The sequence below is a fragment of the Amblyraja radiata genome, chromosome 6 (genome assembly GCF_010909765.2).
Source record: "Amblyraja radiata isolate CabotCenter1 chromosome 6, sAmbRad1.1.pri, whole genome shotgun sequence".
In the NCBI taxonomy this organism is placed as follows: domain Eukaryota; kingdom Metazoa; phylum Chordata; class Chondrichthyes; order Rajiformes; family Rajidae; genus Amblyraja; species Amblyraja radiata.
In genome coordinates, this window is record NC_045961.1 from 50,789,313 (window position 1) to 50,807,637 (window position 18,325).

General features: G+C 47.7%; 1 protein-coding gene across 3 annotated transcripts in view; it reads left to right on the top strand.

Annotated features, from left to right (window-relative positions):
* LOC116974384 (anoctamin-7-like) overlaps positions 1–15,673 on the top strand; it is a 41,613-nt gene extending 25,940 nt beyond the window's left edge. For all 3 annotated transcript variants that reach the window (XM_033022768.1, XM_033022769.1, XM_033022770.1), the window contains 6 exons: positions 3,913–4,051; positions 5,794–5,923; positions 7,886–8,019; positions 8,777–8,857; positions 9,650–9,718; positions 15,465–15,673. In XM_033022768.1, coding sequence (XP_032878659.1) covers positions 3,913–4,051; positions 5,794–5,923; positions 7,886–8,019; positions 8,777–8,857; positions 9,650–9,697 — 532 coding nt within the window. In that variant the 3' untranslated portion in view covers positions 9,698–9,718; positions 15,465–15,673. The remainder of the gene's footprint in view (positions 1–3,912; positions 4,052–5,793; positions 5,924–7,885; positions 8,020–8,776; positions 8,858–9,649; positions 9,719–15,464) is intronic.
* The last annotated feature ends 2,652 nt before the right edge of the window (positions 15,674–18,325 follow it).

Genomic DNA, 18,325 nt, shown 5'->3' on the forward strand with positions numbered 1-18,325 from the left:
TGCTAGTAAAGCAGTAACTACGTGTGGCTGAGTACAAAGCTGCTGTTACTGACAGCCTGCAGAGCCTCCTGGTTGCCAGTTCAGCAATCACATCGGACTAGACCTGATCCAGGGACCTTTCAGGTGAGGCAGAGGTTCTTTTGCACCTCCAACCTCATCTACTGTATCCGTTGCTTTCGGTGTCAACTGCTATATATCGGTGAGACCAAGCACAGACTGGGCGATAATTTCGCTGTACACCTTCGCTCAGTCCGCCTTAAGGGGCTGTCCCACTTGGGCGACCTAATTGGTGAGTTTAGAAGAGTTTAGGAGAGTTTGAAAAAATGCCATGTTGAAGACCTCCTTCAACTATGTAGAAGATCTCCTTCGACCTCCTTCGACTATGTTGAAGACAAGCTTCGACTAGCTTTGGGAAAATTGGACACCGAATAGTGGAGAGTGAAGACGACCTCTTTCGATCTCCTTCGACCTCCCTTCGACTATGTTCAAGACTATCTATGACTACCCTCGACTACCTTCGATTACCTACGACTAACATGCCGACCTACTACAACCTACAAACGACCTACTACGACTAAACCTACGAGTAAAAAAAGTATTGATTTTTTCCATGGCGACCTTTTTGTAGTCGTGGGCATTTTTCAACATGTTGAAAAATACGCCACGACCTAGCTGAGGCCTCGAGTACACGGGGACTACTCTCGAGCATGAAGGAGGTTACAAAGACCTCCTACGACCTCGTGTCGACCATGTTGCGAGTATTAGTTGAGGGCAAACTCGCCAGAACTTGCGGATTAGGTCGCCCAAGTGGGACAGCCCCTAAGCCTACGCTTAATAATAATCTCCCGGTTATCAAACACTTTAACTCTCCTTCCCATTCCCAGACTGACCTTCCTATCCTGGGCCTCCTCCACTGTCAGAGTGAGGCCACACGCAAATTGGAGGAACAACATCTCATATTTTGCATGGGCTTACAGTTTACAACCCAGTGGTATGAATATTGATTTGTCTAATTTCAAGTAACCCTTGCATTCCCTCTCTCTCTGTCTCTCCCCCACCCTAGTGGTCTTGCTACTTTCACTGTTTGTATCCCTTTATTATCACCTTGTCCAGAGACAACATGGACATTGTGGGCCACCTTTCCTTGGTCATCGGTGCCGGCTCTGATATGTTCTTTACCTTTTTATAACTCTAGTTTGCCTCCCCCCCTGACTCTCAGTCCCCCCCCCCCTGACTCTCAGTCCCCCCCTGACCCTCAGTCCCCCTCCCTGACCCTCAGTCCCCCCCCCTGACTCTCAGTCCCCCCCTGACCCTCAGTCCCCCCCTGACCCTCAGTCCCCCCCCCTGACTCTCAGTCCCCCCCTGACTCTCAGTCCCCCCCTGACTCTCAGTCCCCCCCCCCCTGACTCTCAGTCCCCCCCTGACCCTCAGTCCCCCCCCCTGACCCTCAGTCCCCCCCCCTGACTCTCAGTCCCCCCCCTGACTCTCAGTCCCCCCCTGACTCTCAGTCCCCCCCCCCCTGACCCTCAGTCCCCCCCTGACCCTCAGTCCCCCCCCCTGACCCTCAGTCCCCCCCCCTGACTCTCAGTCCCCCCCTGACCCTCAGTCCCCCCCCCCGACTCTCAGTCCCCCCCTGACTCTCAGTCCCCCCCTGACCCTCAGTCCCCCCCCCTGACTCTCAGTCCCCCCCCGACTCTCAGTCCCCCCCTGACTCTCAGTCCCCCCCTGACTCTCAGTCCCCCCCCGACTCTCAGTCCCCCCCTGACTCTCAGTCCCCCCCTGACTCTCAGTCCCCCCCTGACCCTCAGTCCCCCCCCCTGACTCTCAGTCCCCCCCTGACTCTCAGTCCCCCCCCTGACTCTCAGTCCCCCCCTGACCCTCAGTCCCCCCCCCTGACTCTCAGTCCCCCCCCCCCGACTCTCAGTCCCCCCTGACTCTCAGTCCCCCCCTGACTCTCAGTCCCCCTGACTCTCAGTCCCCCCTGACTCTCCGTCCCCCCTGACCCTCCGTCCCCCCCCTGACTCTCAGTCCCCCCCCTGACCCTCAGTCCCCCCCTGACCCTCAGTCCCCCCCTGACTCTCAGTCCCCCCCTGACCCTCAGTCCCCCCCTGACCCTCAGCCCCCCCCCTGACTCTCAGTCCCCCCCTTGACTATCAGTCCCCCCCTGACTCTCAGTCCCCCCCTGACTCTCAGTCCCCCCCCCCTGACTCTCAGTCCCCCCCCCCCCCCTGACTCTCAGTCCCCCCCCCTGACTCTCAGTCCCCCCCCCCTGACTCTCAGTCCCCCCCCCCCCTGACTCTCAGTCCCCCCCCCCCCTGACTCTCAGTCCCCCCCCCTGACTCTCAGTCCCCCCCTGACCCTCAGTCCCCCCCCTGACTCTTCACCCCAAAATGTCACCTATTCCTTTTCTCCAGAGATGCTGCCTGACCCGCTGAGTTACTCCAGCATTTTGTGTCAATCTTCATTATGGACTTCACATCTCCAGGAAGGGGAGAGAGTCATAGAGTGATACAGTAGTGTCAGGTGCATTACGAGGATTCAGTTTTAACTTCATTTAATACACCAATTGCTGTAAATTAAAGATGGCCATGGTAGGTTGTTGCAAATAAACATTTCAAAGACCCGTCGATGGAATTACTGTAAAGGGACAGCACGAGTTAAAGCTGTGCTTTGCCCCTGTATTGTGAGCAGCAGGTCTACAGCTCTCTGTACAAAGGGCAGCATTAGGAGCAGAGCCTTGTACCGCCTCAGGCAATTCACTAACTTTATGGTTTATCAGAATGCTTTGGGTAAGGACTCGTTTCCCTTTTCCTCTCTTTTTTTTAAATCCCGAACCATGCATTATTCATCGTGTTGCTCCATATATCCACACAAGCTGATTTCTGAAGTGGATCCACCTCTCTCTGCACGTCTCATTAATGATGTTCAGCTGTATGTGTGTCTGTGTGTGTGTGTGTGTGTGTGTGTGTGTGTCTGTGTCCCTGTGTTTCCCAGTGTCTGTGTGTATGCATGTGTGTGTTTGCGTGTGTGTGTATGTGTGTGACATACCTGTCAAAACTAGCCAAGCTTGTGTTTCCTGGACACATAATCATGTAAGACCCATCTTTTTTCAGCCAAGGTCATGTGCCTTAGACTTTTCAACAATAGGACTGGTGTGTGTGTGCCATCGGTGCCCTCACCAGAAATTTAGCATCAATCTAAACTCACTTACAGTTTTGAAACTTTTCATATTACATAGCATTTCATATTTTCTGACTCTTCATAGTGTAGGCAGAAGGACTTTAATTCATTCGAAGGCATGATATTCAGACTTGTATCCTTGAACTTATTTATGATTAATATTTAATCATTTGCTGGTTAATGGAAGTGTGTACTAACAGCAGTTGGGGAAGGTGGAAAAGCAAAGTTGAGAATTTGTAACATAATTCTATACAGGCTGTAATATTTAAAGTGTAATTTATCATTTAGTTTCTTAATATATTGAGGAGCTTTTGATGGCTCTGGGTCTGTGCTCACTGGAGTTTAGAAGGATAAGGGGGAACCTCATTGAATCTTACCAAATAGTGAAAGGCCTGGATTGAGTGGATGCAGAGAGGATTTTTCGACTAGTGGGAGAGTCTAGGACCAGAGGCCATAGCCTCAGAATAAAAGGATGTACCTTTAGAAAGGAGACGAGGACGAATCTCTTCAGCCAGAGGGTAGTGAATCTGTGGAATTAAATGACACAAGTCATTGGGTATTTTTAAAGCGGTGATTGACAGGTTCTTGATTAGTAGACTCAGTGGGCCAAATGGCCTAAGTCTAAATGGCCATGACTTGTGAAGGAGCATTTTATTTTCCTTATTACGATTATTTCTTTAACAGTTTGCATTTGGGTTTAAAAAAAATATGTTTTGATTGCCTGAGATGTAGATATTGCCGTAAAAAAAAAACTACAGCAGACTGCGGTAATATAGATGAGTACATCCTCCAGGAAGACCAGAAACCTGATGTTGGAGACTTCACGTTGGAGGAGTACACTGCGAAGGTCATACAGTACGGTTACCAGATGGTAAGTCTGAACAGCTGTGATGTATTGATGTGTAAATAGATGGATGAGCCACATCCATGTGTATGATAAGTTCATGTCATAATTTTGGCTTAGCTTAGAGATACAGAGGGGGAAACGGGTCCTTCGGCCCATCGAGTCTGCGCCGAGCGATCCCCGCACACTAACACGATCCTACACACATGAGGGACAATTTACAGTTGTACCGAAGCCAAGTCCACCACCGACCATTAATAATAATAATGGATGGGATTTATATAGCGCCTTTCTAATACTCAAGGCGCTTTACATCGCATTATTCATTCACTCCTCAGTCACACTCGGTGGTGGTAAGCTACTTCTGTAGCCACAGCTGCCCTGGGGCAGTCTGACGGAAGCATGGCTGCCAATCTGCGCCTACGGCCCCTCCGACCACCACCAATCACTCACACACATTCACACACAGGCAAAGGTGGGTGAAGTGTCTTGCCCAAGGACACACTCCAAGCGGGATTCGAACCGGCTACCTTCCGGTTGCCAGCCGAACACTTAGCCCATTGTGCCATCTGTCGTCCCGACCATTGATCCACCCGTTCACACTAGTTCTATGTTATCCCACTTTCTCATCCATTCCCTACACACTAGGGACAATTTTACAGAGGGCCAATTAATCTGCAGACCTGCACATCTTTGGGATGTGGGAGGAAACCGGGGCAAATGGAGAAAATCCACGCGGTCAAAGGGAGAACGTGCAAACTCCAGATGGACAGCACCTAAGGTCTGGATTGAACCCGGGCCATTCTGCTCCTATGATTTATGAACTTATGAAACAGTCGTAAAATTCAGCATAAATTATATTTGATCTATTATAACATTTCAAAATAATGCTAATTTGTTAATTCGGACAAACAAGCAATAACATGTTAATCACTCCTCTTAGTTTCAGCAGGCCATCACAAATCAGCGAAACATAGAAAGAAAGAACTGCAGATGAGGTTTACAAATAAAGTGCTGGAGTAAGTCAGTGGGTCAGGCAGCATCTCTGGAGACTAGGCAATATTTTAGGTTGAGACAATTCTTCAGGCTGCTTGTGGGAGGGGTGGGAAGAAAGTTGGAAGAGAGGTAGGGGCAGGACAAAGCCTGGCAATCCACACATGGATACAGGTGAAGGGGGGTTTGATTGGCCGATGGGTGGACAAATGCCAGAGGTGATAAAAAGATGGTGCGGCACCTTGGTACAGAGCTGCTGCCTCACAGCACAGAGACCCAGGTTCGATCCTGACCTCGGGTGCTGTCTGTATGGAGTTTGTGCATTCTCCCTGTGACCGCGTGGGTTTCCTTCCACCTTGCAAAGCCGTGCAAGGTTGTCGGCTAATTGGCTTCTGTAAATTGTCCCGTGTGTGTAAGATCCAATAGGAGAATATAAAACTAGTCTGAAGAAGGGTTTCAGCCCGAAACGTTGCCTATTTCCTTCACTCCATAGATGCTGCTGCACCCGCTGAGTTTCTCCAGCACTTTTGTCTACCATAGAACTAGAGTAATTGGGTGATTGATGGTCAGCATGGATTTGGTGGGCAGAAGGGCCTGTTCCATACTATATGTCCAAAAATAAAAATAAAACTAAAGGCAAAGTGCTGTGAGATAAGGAGAGAAGCCTGAAGCCAGAGGAAGGGATGTAGGTAGATGGGGACGGGAGAAGGATAAAGGCAGTGGGGATATAATTCAGTGAGGTTGAACATTTCATTTATTAACCGTTTGTTTTCCAGCTTTTTGCCGTCTCATTCCCACTGGGACCATTGCTTTTTATCCTAATCATTTTATTCGACATGCGTCTGGATGCTAGGCGACTATTACGGACAAACAAACGCCCCATTGCTCACATGGCTCAAGATATAGGTAAGTAATCGATATTCACTCCACCAGGCAGGAGTATACTTCATTGAATCCAGCCAAACATGAAGTGTTTAGTTTAGTTTGGAGATACAGGGAGGAAACCCACGCGGTCACAGGGAAAACGTACAAACTCCACAAAGGCAGCACCATAGTCGGGATCAAACAAGGGTTCAGTGGTTCAATGGCATTTAATTTGTTACATGTGCAACTGATCAGTGAAATTCATGTTGCCTATCTTACACATGCTGGCATCGCCTTATTTTGATGCCATTATTCAAAGTCCAAAGTCCGGTCGGCCCGTGCGCTCGATGCCCTGGAACAGTTCCCGTGAACCGACGTCCCTCTCCTTGCCCGGTCATCCTTGTGTCCTGGGGGCACCTCCTGCAGCTAACCTTGAAGACGCTGGAGGCATTACTCCGGTTCACTCTCCTGCTGGCCCTTGCTCCTAGTGCCCGTCGTCTCCAGCTCCCTCCCAGTCCCCCGACCGGCGAACCTTCGGGTGAGTCCCGCCATCTGATGAGCCTTCGCGCGGTTACCAGTTACGCCAATCGATGAGCCTTCTGATGGGTCCCCTGTCCCTACGACTGGCGAGCCTCTGGGCAGACACTGTGGCATCTCGGCAAGGCGCCCGCCCACAGTTCTCTGGCACTGTGAGGCAGCAACTCTACTGCTGTGTCACTGTGCCGAACACAAAATGCTGTGGGAAGTCAACTGGATAGGCAGCATCTGTGATGGGAATGGGCAGATCGAGACCCTTCTTCAAATTGATTGATCCAACACTAGTAAAATAGCATCCGCAGTTCCTTGTGACTCCATAGTGAAAAGCTTTATTTTGTATGCCATCCAAGAGCAACCCCCCCCCCCTCCCCCTAACGCGCGTTGGGGAAACAGACCCAACGGGTCTGCACTTGGTCTAGTACTATACAAAAATATGATTAAACCAAACTCGAGTACATTAGGTAGAGTGAAGGGAAAGTGCAGAATATATTCTCAACCTTGTAGTGCATCAGTTCCATAGACAAGGTCCAATGTCCACAATGGGGTAGAGGTGAATCGGACTGTACCCTAGCTTATGGAAAAATTGTTCAGATGTCTGATAACAGAGGGGAAGAAGTCATTCCTGGGTCTAGTGGTGCGCACTTCTGATGTGGGAGGAATCCGGAGCACCCGGATGAAACCCACAGGGTCACAGGAAGAACATGCAAACTCGACACAAATAGTACCTGAGTTCAGGTACTATCAAACCCAGGCCTCTGGCACTGCAAGGCAGCAGCCCTACCAGCTGCGCCACTGTGCCACCATGATATTAAGCTTTTTTCACAATCGGTTGTCAGTAAAACAATATTTTGCTTCCTGCAGTAAACTTAAAGCAGCAATAATAAGTGGAATAAACAGGTTTCTTTTTGCCAGCCCTTTCGGTTCAGTTCTCTGAAGAAGAGACCCGACCCAAAACGTCACCTCTTCAGAGATACTGCCTGACCCGCTGAGACTCCAGCAACCTCACTCTCTGAGTTCAGTTCTCTAGTAGTTCTATTTAAGGACAGCATGGTGGCCCAGTCGTACAGTTGCTGCCTTACAGCACCAGAGACCCGGGTTCGATCCTGACTATGGGTGCTATTTGTGTGGAGTTTGCACGTGCTCCCTGTGTGTTTTCTCTGTGTGCATTCCGTTTCCCCCAAAGACGTGCGGGTTTGTAGGTTAATTTTCTTCTGTAAATTGTTCCTGGTTTGTAGGATAGTGCTAGTGTACTTGATGATCGCTGGACGGCACAGACTCGGTGGGCTGACGAGTCTGTTTCGTGATTGTATCTCTAAAGTTAGAATTTAAAAGTTAAAGTAAAAATGTAATGCTGAGTGGAAAAGTGGACCCCCTACTGTCAGTAAAAAGTACTGCAGCATGCCTGTTTTCAACCAAAAAAGACAAAGGTTCCTTGTTTCTATTTTGTTTTAATGGTCTTGTTGGCAGGTCAATGGTTCACAATTCTAGAACTCATGAACATTGTGGCTGTGGTGACCAACGGGTGCCTCATTGCTTTCACCTCAGAATTTGGGAGAGGGAGACATTTTTACGAGAAACTTGCCATTGTGATGGTTTTTGAGGTATGTCAACCAATTTAATAAATGTCAGTTTTTTTGATCTCCTGCATAAACTCAGCTACAAGATTTGAACCAGTTAATTGTTTGTGTCTGTTATAAAAAAATATAACTTCTACATTTTTATTTCATCTTTGAGAATTGGAGAATTTTCAAAGAGAAAGGACACGTGTCAATGGAAAAATAAGTTCTGGCTCTGGGTGATTCGATTGGTAAAATGCCAGCCATTCTTTAGGAGCTCAAATCGAACAGTATTTTTGTTTAGTTTAGTTTAGTTTAGTTTAGAATCGCAGCATGGAAGTAGGCCCTTCAGCCCAACATATCTACGCTGGCCATCAATCACCCAATCACATTAGTTCGATGTTACCCCACTTTCTCATCCACTTCCTATGCATGAGGAGGAATTGTGCAGAGACCAATTATCCTGCATGTCTGGACTGTGGAGTGTGGAAGGAAACTGGAGCACCTGGAGAAAATCCATGTGTTCACAGAGAGAACGTGCACACTCCACGCAGACAGCCCGAGGTCAGGATCGAACCCAAGTCTACGGCTGCAGCTCTGCCACTCTGCCACTGTGTGTAAACCTAACTCTTCAGTATTTGCCTATTTTTTGTTAAATTAAATAGATCTAGTTTGTCTCAGTTAATTGAGTGGAATATGTTGAGTGATAACAGTTGTTACCTATTACAAAACAATCTACTGCATAATTAAAATATATAACAATTGGAGGATATAATTTTTAAAATCACCATATTTTTTTCAGCATGTTGTGTTTGTCGTGAAAATTCTGCTGTTGATATTTATACCAGATGTACCACGAGGAATTAAAATGGCAATAAAAAGGGTAAGCCTTTTCATACAGAATATTAATCTTGGAACGAGTTGCTGGAGGAGGTAGTTGAGGCAAGTATATAAAAATAAAAATCTATATAAAAATCTACCATTATCTTTGGAGACCCTCGGACTATTTTTAATCTGACCTTACTGGACTTTATTTTGCACTGAACATTATTCTCGTTATCCTGCATCTGCACACTGTGGACGGCTCGATTGTAATCGCGTATAGTCTTTCCACTGACTAGTTAGCAAAATGATGAGAGATATATATATATGGTAGACGGTCGGAACCTTGTTCCCAGCATGGAAATGTCAAAGCCTAGAGGCCATTGCTTTGAGGTGAGATGGAGAAAGTTTAAAGCAGATGTGCAAGGCAAGTATTTTACACGGAGAGTGGTGGTGCCTGGAATGCGCTGCCAGGGGTAGTGGTGGAGGCAGATACGATAGTGGTGTTTGACAGGGTTTTAGATAGACACATGGATATGCAGGAAATGGAGGGATATGGATCATGTAAAGGTAGCTGTGATTAATTTAACGGCATCATGTTCAGCACAGACATTGTGGGCCGAAGGGTCTGTTCCTGTGCTGTACTGTTCTATGTTCTCTGTAATGAAACAGCCTAATAATTGTGATGTAGTCACAACAACAAGCACACTGGTCAGAGGTCAAAATTCAATGTAAAGTATTTTTATCAACCAATAAATTTCCCTTTGTTTCCATTCCTGTTGGAAGCACGTGTATGTCTGATGTTCTGCAAATGGCCATATTTAACGGGATTCAATTGTATTTGTTACTTTAGGAAAAATATGAGGCAGAAAGGATAATGGAAGCTGAATGTGGCCACTAATGGCTGAAGTGCAACATTTCTGTAAGTAGCTGATATGATGTAGAAACAAAGAACTGCAAATGTTGGTTTATACCGAAGATAAATACAAAGTGCTGGAGTAACTCAGCGGGTCTGGCAGCATCTCTGGAGAAGAAGGATGGGTGATGTTTCGGGTCGGGCACCTTCTTCAGACTGAATCTGATTCAGATTGTTTTGAGGAAGGGTCCTGACCCAAATCATCACTCAGCCTTTTTCTCCAGAGATGCTGCCTGACCCGCTAATTTACGACAGCACTCTGTGTCTATCTTTAGCTGATATGATTGCCTGGTATTCCTAGTCTTTGCCTTTTCCGATGCACTCATAATCTAGTTTATGGAAACAGACCCTCTGTACCAGGCTAACCAAGGATCCATTTTGTCAAACAGGGTTTAAATGTTTGGACCAGTTTCTGATCTGCGATCCTGTCTGCAGTGAATGCCAACTACATCAGCTACACTAAAGGGCCTGTCCCACTTACGTGTCCTTGGCATGCAAATTACGCGACCTCGTGGTCGCGTTGAGCCGAGACGGTCAAGCGAAGGTCGGGCACAATTACATGCGTATGCACAGCCATCTGGAGCGCGTGACGTCATTTGAAGATGGACACAAAGCTGGAGTAACTCAGCGGGACCGGCAGCATCTCTGGAGCGAAGCAATGGGTGACGTTTCGTGTCGAGACTCTTCTTCAGTCTGAAAAGAAGGGTCTTGACCCGAAACGTCACCCATTGCTTCTCATAGAAACATAGAAAATAGGTGCAGGAGTAGGCCATTCAGCCCTTCGAGCCTGCACCGCCATTCAATATGATCATGGCTGATCATCCAACTCAGTATCCTGTACCTGCCTTCTCTCCATACCCCCTGATCCCTTTAGCTACAAGGGCCACATCTAATTCCCTCTTAAATATAGCCAATGAACTGGCCTCAACTACCTTCTGTGGCAGAGAATTCCAGAGATTCACCACTCTCTGTGTGAAAAATGTTTTCCTCATCTCGGTCCTAAAAGATTTCCCCCTTATCTTTAAACTGTGACCCCTTGTTCTGGACTTCCCCAACATCGGGAACAACCTTCCTGCATCTAGCCTGTCTAACTCCTTAAGAATTTTGTAAGTTTCTATAAGATCCCCCCTCAATCTTCTAAATTCTAGCGAGTACAAGCCGAGTCTATCCAGTCTTTCTTCATATGAAAGTCCTGACATCCCAGGAATCAGTCTGGTGAACCTTCTCTGTACTCCCTCTATGGCAAGAATGTCTTTCCTCAGATTAGAAGACCAAAACTGTACGCAATACTCCAGGTGTGGTCTCACCAAGACCCTGTACAACTGCAGTAGAACCTCCATGCTCCTATACTCAAATCCTTTTGCTATGAATGCTAACATACCATTCGCTTTCTTCACTGCCTGCTGCACCTGCATGCCTACTTTCAATGACTGGTGTACCATGACATCCAGGTCTCGTTGCATCTCCCCTTTTCCTAATCGGCCACCATTCAGATAATAGTCTACTTTCCTGTTTTTGCCACCAAAGTGGATAGCCTCACATTTATCCACATTATACTGCATCTGCCATGCATTTGCCCACTCACCCAGCCTATCCAAGTCACCTTGCAGCCTCCTAGCATCCTCTTCACAGTTAAAACTGCCCCCCAGCTTCGTGTCATCCACAAACTTGGAGATGTTGCATTCAATTCCCTCATCCAAATCATTAATATATATTGTAAATAGCTGGGGTCCCAGCACTGAGCCTTGCGGTACCCCACTAGTCACTGCCTGCCATTGTGAAAAGGACCCGTTTACTCCTACTCTTTGCTTCCTGTTTGCCAGCCAGTTCTCTATCCACATCAACACTGAACCCCCAATACCGTGTGCTTTAAGTTTGTATACTAATCTCTTATGTGGGACCTTGTCGAAAGCCTTCTGAAAGTCCAGATATAACACATCCACTGGTTCTCCCTTATCCACTCCACTAGTTACATCCTCGAAAATTTCTATAAGATTCGTCAGACATGATTTACCTTTCGTAAATCCATGCTGTCTTTGTCCAATGATTTCACCACTTTCCAAATGTGCTGCTATCCCATCTTTAATAACTGATTCTAACAGTTTCCCCACTACCGATGTTAGACTAACTGGTCTGTAATTCCCCCTTTTCTCTCTCCCTCCCTTTTTAAAAAGTTGGGTTACATTAGCTACCCTCCAATCCTCAGGAACTACTCCAGAATCTAAAGAGTTTTGAAAAATTATCACTAATGCATCCACTATTTCTGGGGCTACTTCCTTAAGTACTCTGGAATGCAGCCTATCTGGCCCTGGGGATTTATTGGCCTTTAATCCATTCAATTTACCTAACACCACTTCCCGGCTAACCTGGGTTTCACTCAGTTCCTCCATCTCATTTGATCCCCAGTCCCCTGCTATTTCCGGCAGATTAGTTATGTCTTCCTTAGTGAAGACAGAACCAAAGTAGTTATTCAATTGGTCTGCCATGTCCTTGTTCCCCATGATCAATTCACCTGTTTCTGACTGCAAGGGACCTACATTGGTTTTAACTAATCTTTTTCTCTTCACATATCTATAAACACTTTTGCAGTCAGTTTTTATGTTCCCTGCCTGTTTTCTTTCATAATCCATTTTCCCTTTCCTAATTAAGCCCTTTGTCCTCCTCTGCTGGACTCTGAATTTCTCCCAGTCCTCTGGTAGTCTGCTTTTTCTGGCTAATTTGTATGCTTCATCTTTTGTTTTGATACTATCCCTGATTTATTGTAGAATGCTTTATTGTCATTGCATGTGTCACATACAACGAGATTACTGTGTCTCGCCATTTAAAAGAACTTCAAACATTCACATACTCATACTTTGTACACTCCCTCCCTCCCCAAACCCACCCATGGATTCACATTTACATAAATTAACACTGTCTCCCACCCCATAACCCGCTCCCGAGACAGAGTTCAGTTCCAAGATTGCTGATTGGTAAAAGCTGTTCTTGAGTCTGGCAGTGCGTGACTTTAGCGACCTGTACCTTTTTCCTGAGGGCAGCAGTGTGAAAAGGTGGTGACAAGGATGTGTAATGTCTTTCACGATATTACAGGTCCTGCTGCGGCATCTGGAGTGGTGACAAGGAGGGGGCAGGGGGGGTCCAATGATACCCTGGGCAGTTTTTATCACCCTCTGGAGAGCTGCTCTGTCAGCTGCTGAACAGTTCCCATTTCCCTTGTTATCCATGGATGCACTACCTTCCCTGATTTATTATTTTGCCAAACTGGGATGAACAATTGTTGTAGTTCATCCATGCAGTCTTTAAATGCCTTCCATTGCATATCCACCGTTAACCCATTAAGAATCAATTGCCAGTCAATCTTGGCCAATTCACGTCTCATACCCTCAAAGTTACCTTTCTTTAAGTTCAGGACCCTAGTTTCTGAATTAACAATGTCACTCTCCATCCTAATGAAGAACTCAACCATATTATGGTCACTCTTGCCCAAGGAGCCACGCACAACAAGACTGCTAACTAACCCTTCCTCATTACTCAATACCCAGTCTAGAATAGCCTGCTCTCTCGTTGGTTCCTCTACATGTTGGTTTAGAAAACTATCCCGCATACATTCCAAGAAATCCTCTTCCTCAGCACCCTTGCAAATTTGATTCACCCAATCTATATGTAGATTGAAGTCACCCATTATAACTGTTTTACCTTTGTTGCACGCATTTCTAATTTCCTGTTTGATGCCATCCCCAACTCCACTACTACTGTTAGGTGGCCTGTACACAACTCCCACTAGCGCTTTCTGCCCCTTAATGTTTCGCAGCTCTACCCATATCGATTCCACATCCTCCAAGCTAATGTCCTTCCTTTCTATTGCGTTAATCTCCTCTCTAACCAGCAACGCTACCCCACCTCCTTTCCCTTTCTGTCTATCCCTCCAGAATATTGAATATCCCTGGATGTTCAACTCCCAGCCTTGGTCACCCTGGAGCCATGTCTCCGTGATCCCAACTATATCATAGTCATTAACAGCTATCTGCACATTCAACTCATCCACCTTATTACGAATGCTCCTTGCATTGAGACACAAAGCCTTCAGGCTTGTTTTTACAACACCCTTACCCCTTATACAATTATGTTGAAAAGTGGCCCTTTTTGATTTTTGCCCTGGATTTGTCTGCCTGCCACTTTTACTTTTCACCTTGCTACCTATTGCTTCTACCCTCATTTTACACCCCTCTGTCTCTCCGCTCACACATTTAAGAAACCCTTTCCCTTTAACTCCATCCTCGACTATCCCATTTGACACCCCACCCCCCTTATTCAGTTTAAAACCACCCGTGTAGCAGTGGCAAACCTGCCTGCCAGAATGCTGGTCCCCCACCTGTTAAGATGCAATCCGTCCCTTTTGTACAGTTCCCCCTTACTCCAAAACAGATCCCAGTGATCTAAGAATCTAAATCCCTGCCCCGTGCACCAGTTCCTCAGCCACACATTCAGGTCCAGAGATGCTGCCGGTCCCGCTGAGTTACTCCTGCATTTTGTGTCTATCTTCAATTTTCTTGGCCCCGCTCTGGGATTAGAAGTGAGGGCGGATCCGGACCGCAATGGCCGTGAGCCCCAGGCTGAGTCCAGCGATCGTTTGCCTGCTTCTGCTGCTGTTGAAGGTGAGACGTTGCGTCGCGCCAGGGTCTTGGGCCTGTCCCACTTTGGCCATCAGTTCCGCAACAGGCCGTTGGCGCGCAAAGATTTAGTTCACTGCAAGAATTTTGGAGCACCGCGCGATGTCGCGCAAAACTACATACCACTCCGCGCTTCTAAGTGGGACCGGCCCCGCACGGCCATACGGTGCCCATACGCCTCAAGTGACCACGAGGTCACATAATTTGCGAGCCAAGCACGCGTAAGTGGGACAGGCCCTTAAGCTCATCAATGTCCCAGTGGTGTAGCTGATAGAACCACTGCCTCACACAGCTAGAGACCCGGGTTTGTCTGTGTGGATTTACACCTTCTCCCTATGACCGTGTGGGTTTCCTCCTGCTGCTCCAGTTTCCTACCACATTCTGAAGATGTGTGGGTTTGTAGGTTAATTGTCACCTGTAAGTTGTGCAGTGTGTAGGAATTGGATTGGAAAATGGGATAACATAGAACCAATGTGAACGGAAGATCGATGGTCGATGTGGATTTGATGGGCCAAAGAGACAATAGTCAATAGATGCAGGAGTAGGCCATTCGACCCTTCGAACCAGCACCGCCATTCAATGTGAACATGGCTGATCATCCCCAATCAGTACCCCATTCCTGCCATCTCACTGACTCCGCTATCTTTAAGAGCCCTATCTAGCTCTCAACTAGGACTCCATCAACATCGGGAACATGTTTCCTGCCTCTAGCGTGTCAAAACCCTTAATAATCTTATATGTTTCAATAAGATCCCCTATCATCCTAAACTCCAGAGTATACAAGCCCAGCCGCTCCATTCTCTCAGCATATGACAGCCCCGCCATCCTGGGAATTAATCTTCTAAACCTACGCTGCACTCCCTCAATAGCAAGAATGTCCTTCCTCAAATTTGGGGACCAAAACTGTACACAATACTCCATTTCCATGTTGCGTCTTTCAATCGATCAATTCAATACTCTACCGAGTACCTTACAGAAGCCAAATAGTGTCCCAGCACATCTTTTGGGTTGTGGTACATGTGTTATGACCTGATGGGGTGTATGAACAGTGAACTCAATATTGTTTGTTCTCTTTTCCAAAGATATGAACTACAGTGAACACACTCAAACTTACAAAGCTTTGCACGTGAAAGAAACTTGCTGAATTGAGAAGAATGACCACAGTATGCAGCAGGCAGTGTGAATTGCATGATTTGGATTTGGATTTGGATTCAATTTATTGTCATTGTCTTCAATTAAGAGACAACGAAATACTATTTTCCTTACAGTCATACAAATAAAAAAAACACAAAACACAGAACCCAGTAGTCCACAACACAAACATCCCCACAACGGAACCAAAGTTCCCTACTGTGAGGGAAGGAACCAAAGTCCAGTCAACCTCCTCACCGATGTTCCCCAATGTTCACCCGTGGTCGTGGCCTCCTGAGCCCCCCGCAGTTGCCGCTACAGGCGGCTCGATGTTCAGGCCCTCTCGCCGGGAACGATGGAACCCCGACGTTAAAAGGTAAGACATCCTCAGCTGCCTGGACCTCTGAATCGGCCACCTCCCACCGGAGTCCGCGGCTCCCGAAGTCCACAGGCCGCACTGGGCGGAGATTCACGCTGGTGACCCCCGACAACAGGTCCCAGGACTCCGCGATGTTAGTCAGCTCCGCCCGCGTTGGGAGCTCCGCGAACCACAGTTCCGCGATGTTGATGCAGCAGGTCCAACACTCCGGAGCTCCAAACGGCGATCCCAGGTGAGGCATCGCCCACTCCGCGATGTATCCAGCGCTGAACCGCTGCCGCTGAAGCCCCTTTAGGAAAGGCCGTGACAATCCAGTTGGAAGGCCGCGAGGCGGAAGGGCGAGGGCACGACTCGGATAATACTCGCATCCTCGCCAGGAAGTGACTGAAGGACAGTTTCCCCCTTGCCCTACCCTCTTCCCCCCCCACATAAAACACAAATAAAAACTAAAGAACATACTTTAAACATAACAAAAAATAAAAAAGATACCAGACTGAAGGAGGAGGCAGCCAGCAACAGCCCAACCGGATTGCATGAAGTGGGCACCAAGTGTAAACAGTACATTTTATTAATGCACTTCTTTTCTTGTAAAGGATTTCAGTGGCATCTTAGCAGGATTTTCTTGTGTGTAGGTGCATGTAGGTGTGTGTGTGTGTGTCAGATAGATGTGCCTGTGTAGGTACTTGTAGGTGTGCGTAGATGGTTGTGTGTGTGTTTTTGTGTCGGTGTGTGTAAAGGTATTTGTGCATGTCCATGCGTTTGTCTGTGCATCTGTGTGTTTAACTCTGTGACCACATTGTGTGTGTGTGTGTGTCTGTACAGTTAAGAAGATGACGCCTGTGAATTTTCCAATTGATTTTTAGCTAATGTCACAGAAAGCTGGAGCTGGTGGGAGCAGGGACCGATGTTTTACTTTGTCCTGGGGGTAAGACTGCACTGTGACATTTGCCCATGAAAACCTTTAGTCATTGAAAATCGATGGCTCGTGTTTTTGTTTGTTTAATTGCACTCTTATGAATTTTATCCCTTGCCGACTGTGTTCTTTGTTTCTCTTCTCCCTCGACCCATCATTCTGTTTTTAATTTCTTTTTTGTTCCATCCATTGACAAGGATATTAAATAAAATGTGAGACAGAACCTACTTCTGAGAGTGAAATCCTTGATGTAACTGCACACTCTACCTTTCCCTTGACCCATCCAATGTCTCTTGCAGTAGTGTGGCACAGTGTGCTGGGTTTTTTGGGGGGGGTTGTGTATCAAAAGTAATTTATTTAATTATGATACAAAACATGACTGTGGTAACATGCCCACCACCATAGTACAAAATCACCAAATAATCGACTACATTTTCAAACAACTATGTTACAATCCTTATTGAGGATACACTCCTCCCCCCGCGGTGCCCATCGGTCCCGGAAATCCCCCATGTAGCTCGTGGACAGCGCATAGCCCCTCTCTAAAACCATCCTGCTGTGGACATAACCACGGAAAAGGGTCAGGCAGCCGGCTCGGGCAGAGCCCTCTTCTGCCTGGCGATGTGACTCGCGGATGGCCAGCTTGGCCAGCCCCAGGAGCAACCTAACCAGGACCTCTTTGGCCCTATCCTCTCCCCTACGCACTGTGTGTCCAAAGATAAGGACGGTAGGTGTGAAGTTCATCCAGAAGACAAGGAGCAGACCCTTTAGATATTGGAACAGTGGCTGCAGCCTCTCGCACTCCATATACACATGCTACACAGACTCTTCCAGCCCGCAGAAGTGGCAGGCGGCTGGCGAGTCTGAACCGCGAGAGAAACAGGTTGCAGGAGACTCCTCAGTGCAATATCCTCCACCCCAGGTCCCCAATGTAGAGGGGGAGAATCCCACCAGGGGGGTCCCCTCGCGATGAAGGCAACACCGACTGTCACTTTGTGTCCGGACAGTGGACCAGGGCGAGGAAGTGCAGGGGGTGGAGGAGGAGCCCGTACAGGACACTCCTCCCTGCGTCTCGGAGGGGGATGAAGGGTGTCGAGGAAAGGCGGCTCATGTGTGGGACCGGCTCCCGGGAAGGATTATGGAGCCTGGGTACGACGAGTACTTCCGGCTGGGGGGGGGGGGGGGTTTGCTTAGCCGCAAGTACTCCACACGTTCGAGCTTCCCCCGACACCCAGTGGGACGGGACAAGGCCAGTCGGCAGCAACCAAGTTCCAGACTCTCAGCAGATCCCGATAGAGGTCGGGCATCCTCTGCAGGAGAGCACGGCTAATGTCCACCACACGTGCCACCTGGGAGGATGCTCAGAGTACGGGTATCTCTGCAGGGTCCTGAGGTGGAGAGCCGCCAGCTGGGTGCGAATGTACACCAGCGACTGACCGCCCTCCTCGATCGTGACACTCAGGACCGCTGCAGTGCTTTCCGTTGCCCCAGAAGAAGTCGACCAACTTCCTCTGGATGAT